The sequence below is a fragment of the Brachyhypopomus gauderio genome, chromosome 12 (assembly GCF_052324685.1).
Source record: "Brachyhypopomus gauderio isolate BG-103 chromosome 12, BGAUD_0.2, whole genome shotgun sequence".
In the NCBI taxonomy this organism is placed as follows: Eukaryota; Metazoa; Chordata; class Actinopteri; order Gymnotiformes; family Hypopomidae; genus Brachyhypopomus; species Brachyhypopomus gauderio.
The window spans coordinates 6201723-6217690 of NC_135222.1; the positions used below are offsets into that span (position 1 = coordinate 6201723).

General features: G+C 42.4%; 1 protein-coding gene across 5 annotated transcripts; it reads left to right on the forward strand.

Annotated features, from left to right (window-relative positions):
* Positions 1–3274: 3274 nt before the first annotated feature.
* itgb6 (integrin, beta 6) lies at positions 3275–15818 on the forward strand. 5 transcript variants are annotated; one of them, XM_077024639.1, is made up of 17 exons: positions 3275–3540; positions 5413–5482; positions 5757–5836; positions 5911–6109; positions 6404–6650; positions 6861–7026; positions 7122–7283; positions 7454–7549; positions 7906–7995; positions 9049–9183; positions 9413–9678; positions 9974–10125; positions 12187–12409; positions 12876–12970; positions 14353–14469; positions 14563–14729; positions 14886–15818. In XM_077024639.1, exons 2-17 carry the CDS (start codon positions 5428–5430, stop codon positions 14973–14975), a joined length of 2340 nt encoding a protein of 779 aa, XP_076880754.1. In that variant the 5' UTR covers positions 3275–3540; positions 5413–5427; the 3' UTR covers positions 14976–15818. The 5 variants fall into 5 exon arrangements, 4 of the variants coding, with proteins under 4 accessions (XP_076880754.1, XP_076880755.1, XP_076880753.1 ...); XM_077024638.1 differs by lacking the exon at positions 3275–3540 and having other exon boundaries at positions 5030–5482; XR_013134521.1 differs by lacking the exons at positions 3275–3540; positions 14563–14729; positions 14886–15818 and adding an exon at positions 12616–12755 and having other exon boundaries at positions 5018–5482.
* The last annotated feature ends 150 nt before the right edge of the window (positions 15819–15968 follow it).

Here is a 15968-nt window from a genome sequence, read left to right on the forward strand (position 1 = left end):
ACATCGAGGCAATTGATATACTTTCCACCAAAGACCAGTGGGATATTCCTATTGGTGTGGGCTGTTGCTAAGGTGCACATGTAAGCTAGATATATGTAAGTTTGGAAATTGTGCCTTTTTTGCCAACCCTGGCACTCAGTTTTAATCACGTTTTTATTCAATTGTATACTTGGACATGAAGTATCTGGGAATAAGGAAATACACAGAAAGAAAGATTGGAATAATGAACCAATCGGAGGTTGATGAGGCAGATCCAGAAGAGGCTTTGATCTTTAACAGAGATAGTTTAACAGGTTTATGTGTGTCTGTTGTGTGACTGTTTCTTTTGATGTCCAGGTCAGCTTGGCCGTCGATCTACCTCAGAGTTGTATCTGTCGTCTGATTGGTCAGGTTGGCAGGTCTATCCTGTCCAATCAGGTGTGAAAATGCCAGCTCTGGAGCTGGAATCATACAGGACTTCACCTTTAACTCATCTGTTTGTCCACGCTTTAAGGAAACATTTGTGTTTATTCAGTGTGTCTTTTTGTTTGTTATTTTTGTATTATGATGTTCTGAGTTTCGTTATCTGGAGGATTAGTAGATGGATTGTTGCCCTCTTTGTTCGGAACAGCTGCAGTAGTAAAAAAAGCCTACGCGACTGCTATGAAAAACCAGAATAATGAAAAGGAGGTTTATGAACTGTTTTGTATTTTTTATTCAGACAGACTACATGCTCTGCTTTTACATCCACACAGGATCAATGCAGCCTCTTTCATTTTACCTGAGGCTTGATTTGAGTAACCAAAGTAACATGCTGTCAAGGTGACCCATGTATAATGACGGGGGACACATTTCAGTTTCAGTAACAATCCCTTATGTCAACAGTTATAGAAAATTTGAAAAAAGGAAAATAAAGTTTATGATGCGAAGAAAACGAATGCCCAGACTTCACAGAAATGATTCTACTTTTGTATTGCTTTATCACAGATATGCCACAGTTGTGACAGTGGCCATTTTACGTCCAACGGTGGGAAAAACTGCTCCTATTTTTGTTTTTCTTCAACCTGTCAGGTTTTTTTTTTTATTTAAACGCTTTTTATGTTTGATTTCTATGATGATTTCCTCTGTGAAAAACTTTTGAATTAAAGACAGAGCTCAAACGTGATATTTGACCTGTTGTTTTGTCCCTGTGTAGTGTTTAATGGTGAGACATTTATGTCTTTGTGGGAGGAGTTTTGGTGTTTTGTGTATTAAGTATATATGTGTGCATGTACATATATTTATGGTATGTATGTGTGTATGTATATTATATACACATACATACACTCACGTGAGATATTATATGTACACGTGTGGTGTGTGTGTGTTGTTTGTGTATACTTACACGTGTATGTATAATGTCTGTTCTTTTTGCTGTGGGAACCACATGTATTAAGGGGAGGGAAGTAATTCTCACATTTCTTGGCATGGGTCAGAGAACTCCGTGTGCATCATGGGAATGCATCAGCACCGACAGAAAATTCCAAAACTTGCCAGTGTGTTAAGTTACCATTTTGTGCGTGCGTGTGTGTGGTGTGTGTGCTCACACGTGTTGAAGTGAGAAATCGTCACAGATGACAACGGGTCATGAATCCGTCACAGCTGTGGTTATGTTTGCATCCTGATCTCGTCCTTTCAGAGCATATGGCCTCAAGCACATACCTCACTTATAGGGTTTCTTCATCTTCTTCATCCTCATATCTACTCTGAAATGCCAGACATGCTCATAGTCGTTATGAGTAAATATGCACCAGTAGATGGCACTCTGGAGCATTTCTTTTATTCATATGAGCCAATAATATTAAACATCCATATAAAACAAGCAATTATTAACAATCATGAGTCTTACTAAAAGCGCCTGGCTGAGATGGGATCTGATCAGATGTTTTTAAGCAGGGTTCACTGTGTGCACATAGTGTGCTTTAAGGGAGTGATCATGGTGTGGACGCAGTGTGTTTTCAGGGAGTGATCATGGTGTGGACGCAGTGTGTTTTCAGGGAGTGATCATGGTGTGCACACTCTAATGAATGAATCCTGCCCACTGGTGAACTGCACATGCCGCCTTTGTAATAACAGCCTGCTGAGGTTTATCTACAAAGCCAAGAGCTTATGCAGAGCTGATGCCAGAGACTCGCAGGCACCGCAAGACTGTGTGTGTGTGTGTGTGTGTGTGTGTGTGTGTGTGTGTGTGTGTGTGTGTGTGTGTACTTGGCTTCGTGCATATGTCCCCATCACTGATTTATCAGAGACCCATTTGTTATTAAGATGATTCTTCTAATTTCCAATATTCAAATATTCGATATCTTAATATCTAAAAAAATAATAAGCCCAGCTGGGCTTGAAGAATTTATCCAGTTATTTATTAACTGTGTTTTTTAGAGATCATCATTTTAAATCTCGTTTTGCGTTCTACGCTTTCCCTGCCCTTGACCCCGCCAGATGAGATGATGCATGTTCCATTTCACCAATGGGAGTGTGAAGGCTAGGTTATAGGGGATCTATTTCTGTGTGTGTGTGTGTGTGTGTGTGTGTGGTGGGGGGATTAAAAAGCAGCCTTCACAGCACCTACCACACAGCCATACAAAATTCACCCTTAACTACTAACTAGCAGCAGTAATTAAAGATATATGGCTGGTAATTAATGCAGACTGCCAAATAAATGCATTGAATGTCACGCTCTGTCTACAGCATAACCATGTTATCATTTCATGTTTGAAGCTAGCAGAAATGTCATGATGATGTGGTTTAGCCAACCACCTACACCTTTCAGAATAGGTCATGTGATCGTATGCATGTTCGTCTGGTCAGGTGTATCCACGTCATGAGCCAATCACAGTATTGTCATTAATCTCAGACTATGCAGACTAATATTTCCTTATTTCCACTTGTCTCCTCTTCACTTCCTCATACTAGATCCATCAGCCTAAGTCACAGTTCCATTAAGGGAATCGGTTCAATCCTCTAACAAATAACTCACAACTGAAACCACCCCCATCATCACCCTCCCAACCACATTCAGAAACACGCAAAAGCGCGTAAAAGGCCAGACAGCAGACAAAAAGCACCTGACCACTTTGTTCCATTAGAATCAGTTCCTCTCTGTGATACAGCTTAAACCACTAACCAACCTCTCTCTCTCTCTCTCTCTCTCTCTCTCTCTCTGTCTCTGTAATGAAAGTAGCCCTCGACTGTGTGCGTAAATGTGTGTGTGTACATGTGTGCAGACTCGCAGTTGCTGCCATCATTCAGACTATGCAGCGTGTGGGTGTGTGTTTGTGTGTGGGTGTGCACACACACTGAGGCCTGTGAGTAGTGGGTGAGAGAGAGCAGGCGTCATGCTCCATAAAGCTGCTCTGCTACTCCGAGCTTAATGTTACTTCGACACATGCTGTCTGCTGAATGAACACCACCATTCCGGGTCACCCTTTCTCTCGGGCCAATCTTGGTAGCGGGGTTTCCAGTGCCTGATCGGGGATTCTGCTGGCAACGTGGACACTATGATAACCGAAGTGGCTTCTGGAGGTACGTGACTCTTGGTTTGCCTACAGAAGGACCCTTACTAAGGAAAGGCATCATAATCCTCGTTTTTCATGTGCAAAGAGAAAGACGAGGGCCTGAAGTTTGATTGATGATTGTCCTGACCATCCACTTCATTGCACAGACACTTTAACATTTGTGTAACGGTGGCAAAACGCGTCCCTTTGTAATTGAGTGTCAGAGGAGGAGGTACATTGAAGGCAGTCTCAGATGGCTTAAGTACCACTGCACACAGGATGTCACTCTTACGTGCTCCTATTCTAGAATCCTACTGTAAGTGTTTGCCCTTCCTATCTCACTCTGTCTGGTACACACACCTGCAAACATAAAGAAAAATGCAAGTGGTACTCTCAAATAGGCATATCAAATCTGTGTCTAGTCATTCAGTCAATCTACTTTGCACCTTGGTGTGTATTTTACCTCTATACGGTTAATTATTAAAGCTTGTGTTGTTACGTTGAAATATGACAGCGATGACCCACGTTCATTTCCTGGGGTTTTGCCATGTTAAACATTAACATAGCTTTCATCTTCATTCTGCTGTGAGGTTTATAGTCTCATACAGTCTGACTCATGGCTGCATGAACAGGCGTGGTTCATTCAGACACACACACCTGTTTGCATCCACGCAGAATGGAATGTGACTTTCTCGGCTCACAAAAACCCTCCGCGTATCACAATAGCAAATGTGTATAGTCTTGAAGGTCGCAGAACTAAGTCAGAACAGGGTCAAAGCAGGACAGCTTTCTCTGGATAAAGAGTTACATTCTGCACACATTAGAAAACTAGCTTCATGACCAATGGACAGACTAGTGCAGTTAGCTGATCTAAAACATATCTAGTGATGGCCAAAAGAATCTTACCAACAAAAATCAACAAAATCAAAAACAATACAAAGGACCACATAAAAACATGGCCCAGGTGTTACAAATCAACAAATACAGTAGTTTTAAGTTTGAAGTTGCATAACGTGCTATGAGTCACTGTGAGTTTATTGGCTCAGGTTCATTTGAGCTGTGTATGGTCAGGTAAACTCTCACTGCCTCCAACATACTTTACACAACAATACTAAGGAAAGAGTTTTGATATCATAGCTCCAGGAAGTCTGAAAAAAAATTATCAGCATACTGGTTTGAACAATATAGAGGAAAAACACCAGGTAATAAAAACATATACACACATTTCTTAAAAAACAACCCAATTCCTACTAATATGTACATTCTCATTCAATAATTAGCCTACCACAAATATTAAAGCACTTTCCAGAAACAGATATTTGAGATCAGCAGATTATATAGCTATTTCCTACTTTGTTCATAGAGACGAATGGAAATAAGGAGGAATGGCTAACTTAATTACATTTATAAAACAAAGGTCTTACACATGACAGAGCACCACAGACTTGAGATTTTATTTTTATATATAATTTTTTCTTTGTTGTTAAATGGAGGCATGCTTGTTTTCGTATGATAATGTAATAATCTAAAAAAAAGTAGGAGATAATTTGTACAAAAATCTGTGAGTTTTAACAACACAACACGCATAACACATTAATTATCTAAACCACATATGGCTCATTCTGTCTTTAGTTGTAGACATATTTACTCTATAAAACTGTAATAATCTCTGCCATCGGGGTCTGTTTTTCCGCGCGCTCTTCACCTCACCTGTACGGAAGTGAGCATAAAAGGCTGGGCAGGTAAAGTATGCCCGTGCACTTCGCATTTTTCTTCAGGTGAGAACAGCGTGCTCATAAATCCACCGTGACTACTTCCCGCTACAAAGTATCTGCATGAAGCCTGTTTGTTCTGTACAGACAGTGATATGACCTCGGGTAATATTTTCTTACCCATGCAGTAACGCTCAGGACCAATGGGGATATTTTTACTAAGTCTTTTCCTTCACTACTGGTTTAACACAGTCGAAGGTAAGTTAAACTTGTTCTTTTTTTACTTAATCCAATTCAAACCTCACCTTAAGTGTATTGATACTTTAATTATTTGACCTTCATCTTCACTCCATTTAAAATAGCGCATATTAATACTAATGCTGATTGGTCTATTTGCACCACACATATCAGCGTCGTTTACGTTTAAACATCTGCTGACCATTATCGTGAGAAAGATTCGTTTCATGACTGAGGAGAACCACACTGACACCACACTGACAAACCGCTGCTGTCTCTGCTGTTTTATGGCCAGGGACCTGTTCCGCTGGGAGCGCGTTGGCTTGTGACGAGTGTCTGCTGTTGGGGCCGCAGTGCGCCTGGTGCACACTGGAGGTAGCAGCCTTCAACCGCGTCAAGTTGAAACTTTACTGTGCTTGGTTTTCATAGACGACCTTTTCCACTTCTAGAATTTCACGGACGCGTTCACGGTCAGTGAGCGATGCGGGACGCTGGAGGAGCTTCGCGTGAGAGGATGCCCGAGCGAGTTCGTGGAGTTCCCGGTGACAACTTCCAAATTGTTCTGGAACGAGCCCCTAGGAAAAAAAACAGATAGTACCAACACCTCGTACATATCACCCCAGAAGATGGTTCTCAAACTTAGGCCAGGTACAGACAAGATTCTTGACCGGTTTACAGGTTATAATGTCTGTTTTCACAATAAGATAATACAAACTAGACCTCAAAGCCTCTGGGCTATACAGAATGACTCTATGAATCACTGTATGAATGACATCTGGTTCATCATCCCCAAATCTTTATTTTGCTTGTGTAGCGCTCTCATATTGAGAGAATTGTAGTTTGTGTCTTAACCATCATAGTGCAACAGCTGATTCACATCAAAAAGGCTGTATTGTTTGAATGCTTGCTGCGCATAACTGGAGTTTCCTGCCTCTCCTCCAGGCACCCAGGTGACGTTCCAGATAAAAGTGCAACAACCCGGAGACCATCCTGTGGATATGTATTATCTTATGGACCTGTCAGCTTCCATGTTCGATGATCTGAAGATGATTGCAAACCTGGGCTCAACTCTTTCCAAAGAAATGGCCAGTCTAACCAGTAAATTCAGACTGGGATTTGGATCATTTGTGGAAAAGCCAGTTCTGCCCTTCATCAAAATTACTCCAGAAGAGTTAACCAACCCCTGCAGGTAAGACTTCCTCATTACAAAAAATGTTATAGTGAACAACTGATCAGTAGAGAAATTTGTTAACACTGTCCTCATTTTCATTAAATAGATAATCCTAACTTCACAATGACAGTTCCATGTCTAAAAAGACCAAGTCAGAAAGTAAATTCCCGTCTGATCTGAATTGTATGAAAGAATATAGAATGACGTGAATTTCTTTCTATTGACCAGGAGTGTCGATAAAGTTTGTCTGCCCACATTTGGATACCGACACGTCCTTCCTCTTACGAGCAGCACCAATAAATTCAACAAGATTGTTTCACAGCAGCGCATCTCTGCCAATAACGAAGACATAGAATGTGGTTTTGATGCCATCATGCAGGCAGCCGTGTGTGGGGTGAGGCGAGCCCTCCATCAGTCTGGCGTATGTGTGGATTTCCCTGAAAGGAAACCGTGTCTCATGTGTTTCTCATGTTTGGACATCTCCCCCAGGACAAGATCGGCTGGCGGAACGATTCAATGCGATTATTAGTGTTTGTCAGTGATGGAGACTCACATTTCGGAATGGATAGCAAAATGGCTGGTATCGTCATCCCCAACGATGGCCAGTGTCATCTGGATAGCAACAATGAGTATTACATGTCCAGCCAGTTGGTAAGGTGAAGCCTGCAGTTCGCTGAACAGTTGGCTTAAAGAACTCATTGATGAATTTATTAGACTAATTCTAAACATAGGCCTTCTATGAACTATTATTTTAATAATTATGCAGTGTGGCTTTCCTGAGCATGACGTCAGTGTGAGTTGTTTTCTATTTGTGTGTTCAGGAGTACCCAACACTGGGTCAGCTTAAAGACAAGCTGGTGGAACACAACATCCTCCTCATATTCGCAGTCACAGCCAATCAGAAACGGAACTATGAGGTAATCCCGAGCCCACACAGGGACTTTCAGCTTCAGGTAAATAGTATCTCAGACCACAGAGACAGAAGCATAAAAAAAACAATAAAGGGTTCTATGAGTGAGTAGAGCACACAGATACCTTCAGATAGAGTCAGTTATTTTGTAACACTGTGGACAAGATAGACTGTGCAACTGAGTGTCATATTCAGTTCTGCTTGCGACATGCTCCAACACGACTCCTATCACTCCATCCGTGTTCAGCAGGTATGAGGTGATGCTTCTCCCCCTTCTCTCATGCAGGCTTTTCACGCTGTGCTTCACGTCTACTGCCGTTCTACAGCTGTTCTCATGTGCACTCCGTTCTTTCATTTGAACAGAATTACGCCGCTCTGATTCCTGGTGCTAGGGTGGGCGTGGTGAAAGAGGACTCCCGGAACATTCTTGAACTGATCATGACTGCATACAAGGTACAGGAGCTGTGTGTGCATAACTCTATGAGTCCTCTTTGCTTTGCTCTGCTGTACACAGTAGCCCGAAGGAGTCTTTGTGTTATATTAACGAGGCTTGAGTGAAACAAAAGTCCTATACTCCTATATAAAAGCCTATACTGAATCAGGTTGAGAATAAGCACTTTAAGAAGCAAAGTTTTTCCTTCTTTTGCCCTGAGCCAGGGAGCATGTCTGCACTCGTCCATCCTGAGCTGTTTGATCTGTCTATCTGTGTTCCACCATCCCCCATTTCACCCTTTTCTCTGCGAGTTCTCTCTAATAACTTGCATAATTTGGAGTTTCCAGAATTCGGCTCATCTGTGTAGGTCCCACCTCTCAGATACAAGACTCACCGTGAGACTCCTCGTTCCATGTCTCTGGAGTCTTCTGGGTTTGTCCTGGGAGATTTTCAATTGAAGGTCCAGCTACTACATTTCCCATAATGCTTTCTCTCTTTGGCTTCTCTTGTTTTTTGGGAGTGTTCACTACAGCCTGACTGAAGCAAAAAGTTTTTCTCTGTTTGAATCCTAAAAGGAAATAATACAGATGGGGCTCGGGAGCTGCTTGTGCGTGCATGTTCACACATACCATTCTGCATTTGAGCCACATTTATTCTTGTTTTTGCAAATGATTTTGGTTTTGTTTGTGCCATTTTTGAACAAGATCGGTGTGCAAGAATCCTTGATCCTCAGGGAGTGGTATCACAGTTACTCCCTTTTCACGTATCTGTCTGTTCCCTCCAATGGACCTGTAACTGCACACTGTCACTGAAAAACATACTGGGGTTTCGTCCAACATTTTTCTGCCATTAGAGTATAGCCTCTCAGATCTGGTGGCACTGCTTTCAAAAGTGAAACCATATTGGTTCCGTCTAGCACAGAGAAACCTGAGTTTAGATTTACAACGTGAGACCTCTCGGCTGCTAACTGATGCCAGGTGTCATGGGTTTATGACGTAGAGATGTGGCATAGAGAGTTGACGTGGAGGACCTAATATTGGGACCTGACCAGTCTGCTCATGCTTCATCACTAGGAGCTGAGGTCGGAGATTGAACTGGAGGTTCTGGGCAACACTGACAATCTCCAGCTCTCCTTCACAGCCCTCTGTCAGGACGGGACCGTCCATCCCGGACTGAAACGCTGCTCCAACACCAAAGTTGGCGATGTGGTGTGTTTGAATGTGATTTTTTTAAAGTACACATATATTTCTGTCATTTTTTCTTATTATAACTAAATTAATTATAATTTCTCAGCATCCAACATTGTCATAAAGTAAAATACTTGTGTACACACATGAATGACAAATGAATACTCAAATCACGACATGTTATAGTGTACGCCATTGGGAGAATTTCTCCAGCTAGGGCAAAGACTGAAAGAAAATTCACTCCTGTCAGGTGGCCTTTAACGTGACGGTGGAACTGGCAGGCTGCCTGGATTCCCCGCTCCACTTCTCCCTGCGGCCGGCCGGCTTCCAGGACACTCTGGAGGTGGAGCTGGAATCGTTGTGTGTGTGCCCCTGCCAGGAGACCCCAGAACCGAGCAGCATATCCTGCGATAGCGGGAGAGGAGACCTGGTGTGTGGCTCATGTGTGTGCAACCCTGGGTTCACAGGGCCCCGGTGTGAGTGTGAGGAAGAGCAAGCTCAAATCAGTGACTGCAGGTGAGGAAGACTAAAGTGATTCACTAAAGCATGATGAGCTGTTGAACTCGTTCATTAGCTCACTTGAACCTAGTATAGTTACTATTAAAATTAAATAAAAGCATGTGATTTGACATAAGCATTCTCTGTATTTTGACTACACACCAGGTCAGGTCAACTTATGCATATTCTAAGTTGCACATTCACATCACTATTGTGTGTGTGTGTGTGTGTGTGTGTGTGTGTGTGTGTGTGTGTGTGTGTGTGTGTGTGTGTGTGTGTGTGTGTGTGTGTGTGTGTGTGTGTTTATTTACAGGGCAGAGGAAAGTGGGGAGATTTGCAGTGGCCTGGGGGAGTGCTTCTGTGGCCGTTGTGTGTGCCACTCATCCACTTTCGGACGTGTAAACGGAAAATACTGCGAATGCAACGATTTCTCCTGCCCACGATTCCGAGGAAAACTGTGTGGAGGTCAGTGAGAAACAGCAATGGAGAGAGAGATGGAAGGATAGAGAGACAGTGAAGGAGGGAGACAGAAGAATAAAGACAGAGACCGTGAAGGAGAGAGTACTTACTGCGGCAAATGTTAATGAAACAATAACACCCTGCTAATTAAAGATCACAGATCACCCACACATTTGTTACATAGGGAGTTCGAGGTGCAAAGGTGCAGAGGTTCCTGCATCACCCCACTAAGGGGGGAAGAGGGGGAGGGGGGAGTGATCTGGAGGGTTTGGGAATTCCACTCATCCATAACACAGCAGAAAGGAGGTCAGCCCAGAATCCCAGACACAAGGCTTGACTGTCAGGGCAGCCAAGGATTAGCTCAGTTTGCAAAACAGGTTATCTGGATGTTTTGGAAAATAACTATTTGATCTGTCCATAAAGTTATGCTAGTAGTCATTAATAGGTATTTTGCTAACTAAAGCTTGAATGGAATACCTATAAGACGAAGACCATAGTTCACTTTTTTTGGTGAAACGGTGCCCATCAGTGTCTAACGTAACAGGGATGGACAGACGCTTGTAGATCAAAACGTATTGAGTTTAATGTAGACAGGATAATACAGAATCGAGATGAAGGGATGAGCATAGGTCAGAGCAACAGCATAGACCAAAACCAGAAGACAATCCAAATGGACAGAATAAAACAGGCAGAATCAAAAACCAAGAAATCAGACATGGGAGAATGCAAAAATACAGAGACAGAAACAGATCAATAACAGGCAAAACAAGAATGATGAGAAACAGATCGGCAGGCATAATAGAGCAATAACAGTCAGTATGCACAAAGGTAACTAAGTGGCAAAACTTCACATTAGAATGTGCCATATTTTTGTCAATTGTGATTTTTACACCCCAATCGAAATTTGTCCTCCGCTTTTAACCCATCTGTGCAGTCAGAACACACACACACACACACTAGTGATTACTAGGGGGCTGTGGATTACACATGCCCAGAGCGGTGGGCAGCCCTATCCCGGCGCCCGGGGAGCAGTTGGGGTTAGGTGCCTTGCTCAAGGGCACCTCAGTCATGGCCTGTCTGGGAATCGAACCCACGACCCTCCGGCCCCAAGACTAGTTCCCTAACCGCCAGGCCATAGACAGAAACTACAGGTTTAAATACACACAGAAACTGAGGAACAGGTGGGTTCAGTAATAGGTGATGATGACCGTGATAATGAACAAACACTGGTCAGGTGAAGGGACTACAGAACTGAGAGTAGGATTCTGGGAGTTGTAGTGTAAGGGAGGAAGGGGTGATGTGACACAGTGAAAAATAATAGAATTACCATTCATGTTTCTTGGAGAGGTTGGTTTACTAACAGAACACTTTCAGGGAGTTCAATGTGCAGTCTGCAGTTCAGTGTGCTCCCATAGTCACAATGTCAGTGACTAGTGTAGGATATTCAATTCCTTCCAGCAGGTTCAGAGGCAGAACTGGGGACTTGTGTCCCTGAGGATCAAACACTACTCAGGTACTGTCTTGGAGTGGGACTTTAATCATTTGACCTCTCCCACCTTCAAAAGTCAGGCCTGATGTACGGGGAGCTGGTTAAACAGCTGATTCAGCCTACAGTGAGGAAGGAGTCAGGGAGCTCTGTGGTTTCAGGATTAGACTGCTGGCTGCTGTTATCAGTGAGTCACAAGTTCAAACCTGGAACACCAGGTGTCTGGGGTGAAGGAGTCAGCCGGAATCCTCTGACGTACTGACATAGCCCCCATCCCCCATTCACCATCCTCAATATTTAGGATGAGGAAAAAAACTGGGAAACAACAATATTAAAAACAACTTCCTCTTTGTTGTCAGACATATCAGAGATAAACCCTTATTTCGCATAATTTGCATAGAAGTCGGAATTACCAATTATCAATATATTTTGGCTGTTTTGTGTAGAAGATAAAAGTACCAAACATGTTTCTAGATTTGGCTGTAATCAATGTCTTTGTGTGTGTGTGTGTGTGTGTGTGTGTGTGTGTGTGTGTGTGTGTGTGTGTGTGTGTGTGTGTGTGTGTGTGTGTGTGCACTCAGGTAATGGGCAGTGTGACTGTGGCGAGTGTGTGTGTCACAGCGGCTGGACTGGCGAGTACTGCAATTGTAGCACCAGCACACACACGTGCGAGTCCGAGGACGGGGTGCTCTGCAGTGGCCGTGGGCAGTGTGTGTGTGGGAAGTGTGAATGCACTGTCCCGGGAGCTTCAGGCGATCAGTGTGAAAGGTGTCCTACCTGTGGGGACTCCTGTGGTTCTGTCAGGTACACGCACACACACACATACACAACACACCACATTAAATCACAACTACATTATAACTTTACAGAATCTGTAGTCATTTTCAAACAAACCCATTTATGTGGTAACAAGAAGTACATCGAAATTTGAATGTCGGTATCTGATTCTCTGTGAGTGTATTCTTTTACATAGATATGTGAGTGTGTGTGTTTGGACTCTCGTGTTCCAGACATCCTGTCATTTGCACATGTAAAGGCAGGGGAAGCATGTCACAGGTCTTCAGTGTCTCGTTTCCTCCTTGGAACGGGCCTGTCACCCTGCCTTTCAGTCTGCTCAAGTGGGAACTGGAAAAAAAGCCCCCAGAAAAGTGTACAGACGTTTCTCCTTACAGCGAACTCAAAACCAGCCTTTCTCCTGAAACACATCCCCTGAAGAGCTGATGTTCTTTGTGTGTGTGTGTGTGTGTGTGTGTGTGTGTGTCTACTGCAGGTCTTGTGTTGAGTGTTATCTGAGAGCTGACGATCCTTCAGAAGAGTGTGGCTATAAGTGTAAAGACGTTCATGCTACTGTGAGCAACTCCTCGGGTGAGCCTCCTTCCATGTTCCTCTCTCTGTCTCGCTGAGGCGTCGTGCTCAGTTTGGGCTTGTGTTTGTCCAGAAGGATGCTGAGATGTTTGGAGTTTCCCCCTCATACCTTCCCTCACCACCGTTAGCCCTTTACTACAGGAGCACTTTGCAGTGTTACGTTGTTTTTTACAGTTTCACGTTCTCACCTCTGGGTGTCCAAGTTTAAGAAGAAATCTACATTTCAAAATTATGTAGTGTAGCAATAACACGCATAACGCACAGTGACTGAACTGCTGGTGAACTTAACATCTTAAAGGTCTTCGGAAGGCTTCAACTGCTATATTGATACTGTAGCTCATTGGTTGAATCACTGAAGTGTAGACTGTAGAGTCTTGTGGATGCCACTAATGCAGTATTAGCCATTTCTGAGGGAGGTGGGGTAGGTTTCAAATACATGGCAATCATGTTCTTCTAGCAAAGCCACTAATTACAGATAACTATATGGCAGAATATAGTGTTTTTTTATATTTATATTTTGCACCAAAAATAGTACCAGCAACTGCATCACATCCAAGCATCTTGTAATATTCACCAATGCATTGTTGAATTACCTTCACATATTCTCTCTCAGAATATCTTTTGAGTCCTCACCTCTCTGTCTGTCACTCTCTCAACCAACACACACACACACACACACACACACACACACACACACACACACACACTTTGGTCTTTGAATTAGGCCTTTTGACACTCAACAAAGGCTTACATGCCACTTAGACTGTTGTGCAGACAAGGCTATTGTTGGCCCTCATAGTACAAGACCTCGCGTCTCTTAGCGAGGACAGGCCGTGACAAGAGCCCTCAGTATGGTGCAGGCAACGAGTCATGTTTGAGACTGTGCCCACAGCCTCCAACTGACATTACACAATGGAGAGACACAAAGCAGTCTTTAAAGAGGACATTGTAGGAAGCTCTGTAAAAGGAGGACTGCATCTTCTTCCCATGGAAAATAAAAGAGCGATTGTTTAGCTTTTGCTTGGTGTAATGTCACAGCTATTTTATCTGAAGATAATAGTATAGTATTTTGATATTGCTTGATGGATTATTGGGTGATTCTGTTGTGGGTGGGTGTCAGTGTCATATAGCATTGAGAGCTTTTTTTTAAGCGAGTAATAGAACATCTAACAGCATGTACTAGAACATCTGACAGCATGTAATAGAACATCTAACAACATGTAGAACATCTAACAAAATGTAATAGAACTTCTAATAACATGCAATAGAACATATAACATGCAGTAGAATCTAATAGAAAATCTAACATGTAGACCATCCTGAATTTCGCTGTCTTGTATGCATCTTCCTCTGACACACAAGCCTTGTTCTTCTCGTGTCAGACTTTGAGGAGAACCATGCGGTGCTGTGTACTCTTCAGAGTGAGAACGAGTGTCTGATCTCCTTCGCTTTGGTGGAAAGTCACAGGGCCAACAGAGTCTACAGGCTCAAGGTTGATGGTAAGAGACAACTCATCCTTGCGCTGAAGATGTGTGTGCTAGGCCAGTTTTCAGGGCATGCACATGTAAATATGCATGTGCTTTTATGTGCAGACTGTCCAGAGCCCCCCAATATCCCTGTAATCGCTCTGGGTGGTTGTATGTCTGTGCTCACTATTGGCATCATACTCCTGGTGGTCTGGAAGCTTCTCGTGTCCGTCCACGACCGAAAAGAGGTGGCCAAGTTTGAGGCTGAGAGGGCAAAAGCTAAGTGGCAATCGGTAAGTTCTTCATTTTGTGTTTTCTTTGACTTTGACTTTTGAAATTTTGAATCTTAAAGGATTTAAAAAATGTTTCGAACGAACACTGGTTCTGGTGCAGATTGTGTTTGTTATTTATTTCTAAAGGTTATAATTATTTGTTTGGTCTCTTTTCAGGGCACAAACCCTCTTTTCAGGAGCTCAACATCAACATTTAAGAATGTGGCATATAAAAATACAGGTCGAGAGAAAGTTGATATATGTTGAAGGGACTGCTAACAAACTGCAGAATGTAAACTGTTCATGAACTGTGTGTGTGTGTGTGTGTGTGTGTGTGTGTGTGTGTGTGTGTGTGTGTGTGTGTGTGTGTGTGTGAGGGTGACTGACTTCTTTTTCTGGTCGTTTCTTTCAGTTGTTTACATCTCAAAAACCAGCAGTGGGAAATGTTTACTAATGTAAATATACTTGCTGCTAATTAAGAAAAGACATTTTATTGTTTAAGGTCAGAAACAGAATTATTGGCACCCTTGATTTAAAAGTTTTAAAAAGTGGAATCCAATTGCAGTAAATTGTAATTTGGAGATCACTTGCAATTTATAAATTATCCAGCAACAACGTGTTTGGACTGATTTCATTGCTGAACCTATTTGCACGAAAGTTCGACAACACTTTAACCCCTTCACACAGCACTGTGACCTCAGTGACTCGTGTAGCAAGTAGTGTTATTGCTATAATTCATTGCATCATTATCTGGCCATTTTTGTTTCCTAACGAAAAAGGAACTAAAGGTCATTAATGCGGATACAGACTTTTTATTGTTAGATGTTTTTTTTTTTATCACGGACGCTGATAATTCTGTACGTGTCTGAATAAAATACTGTAAACACTGGACATTGGTTTAAACACTGTACGAAACACTTTTAAACTTTGGTTTAAAGTTTGTTAATATTTGTTAAAAGTTTGTTACGACACAGATTACGTTTTTTTTGTGTGATGTGTTTTTTTAAGGTTTATGATTTTGAAAGTTATTTTGGGAACTACTCTGAGGCTGCGCCTTGACTTGTATATTAATAATGTTGAATAAAGGTGGATTTTGCTGGATCAAATATGTTTCTCGCACTATATACCTTTCTTTATGAATTTCTTTATGAATTCTTCATGCTGGTTTGAATCTATAGGGTTTAATTTAGTAAAATTTGGGATTTTACATGGGATTGAGGAAAAAAACGTATTTATACATAGGATTTTGTAGCAATATCT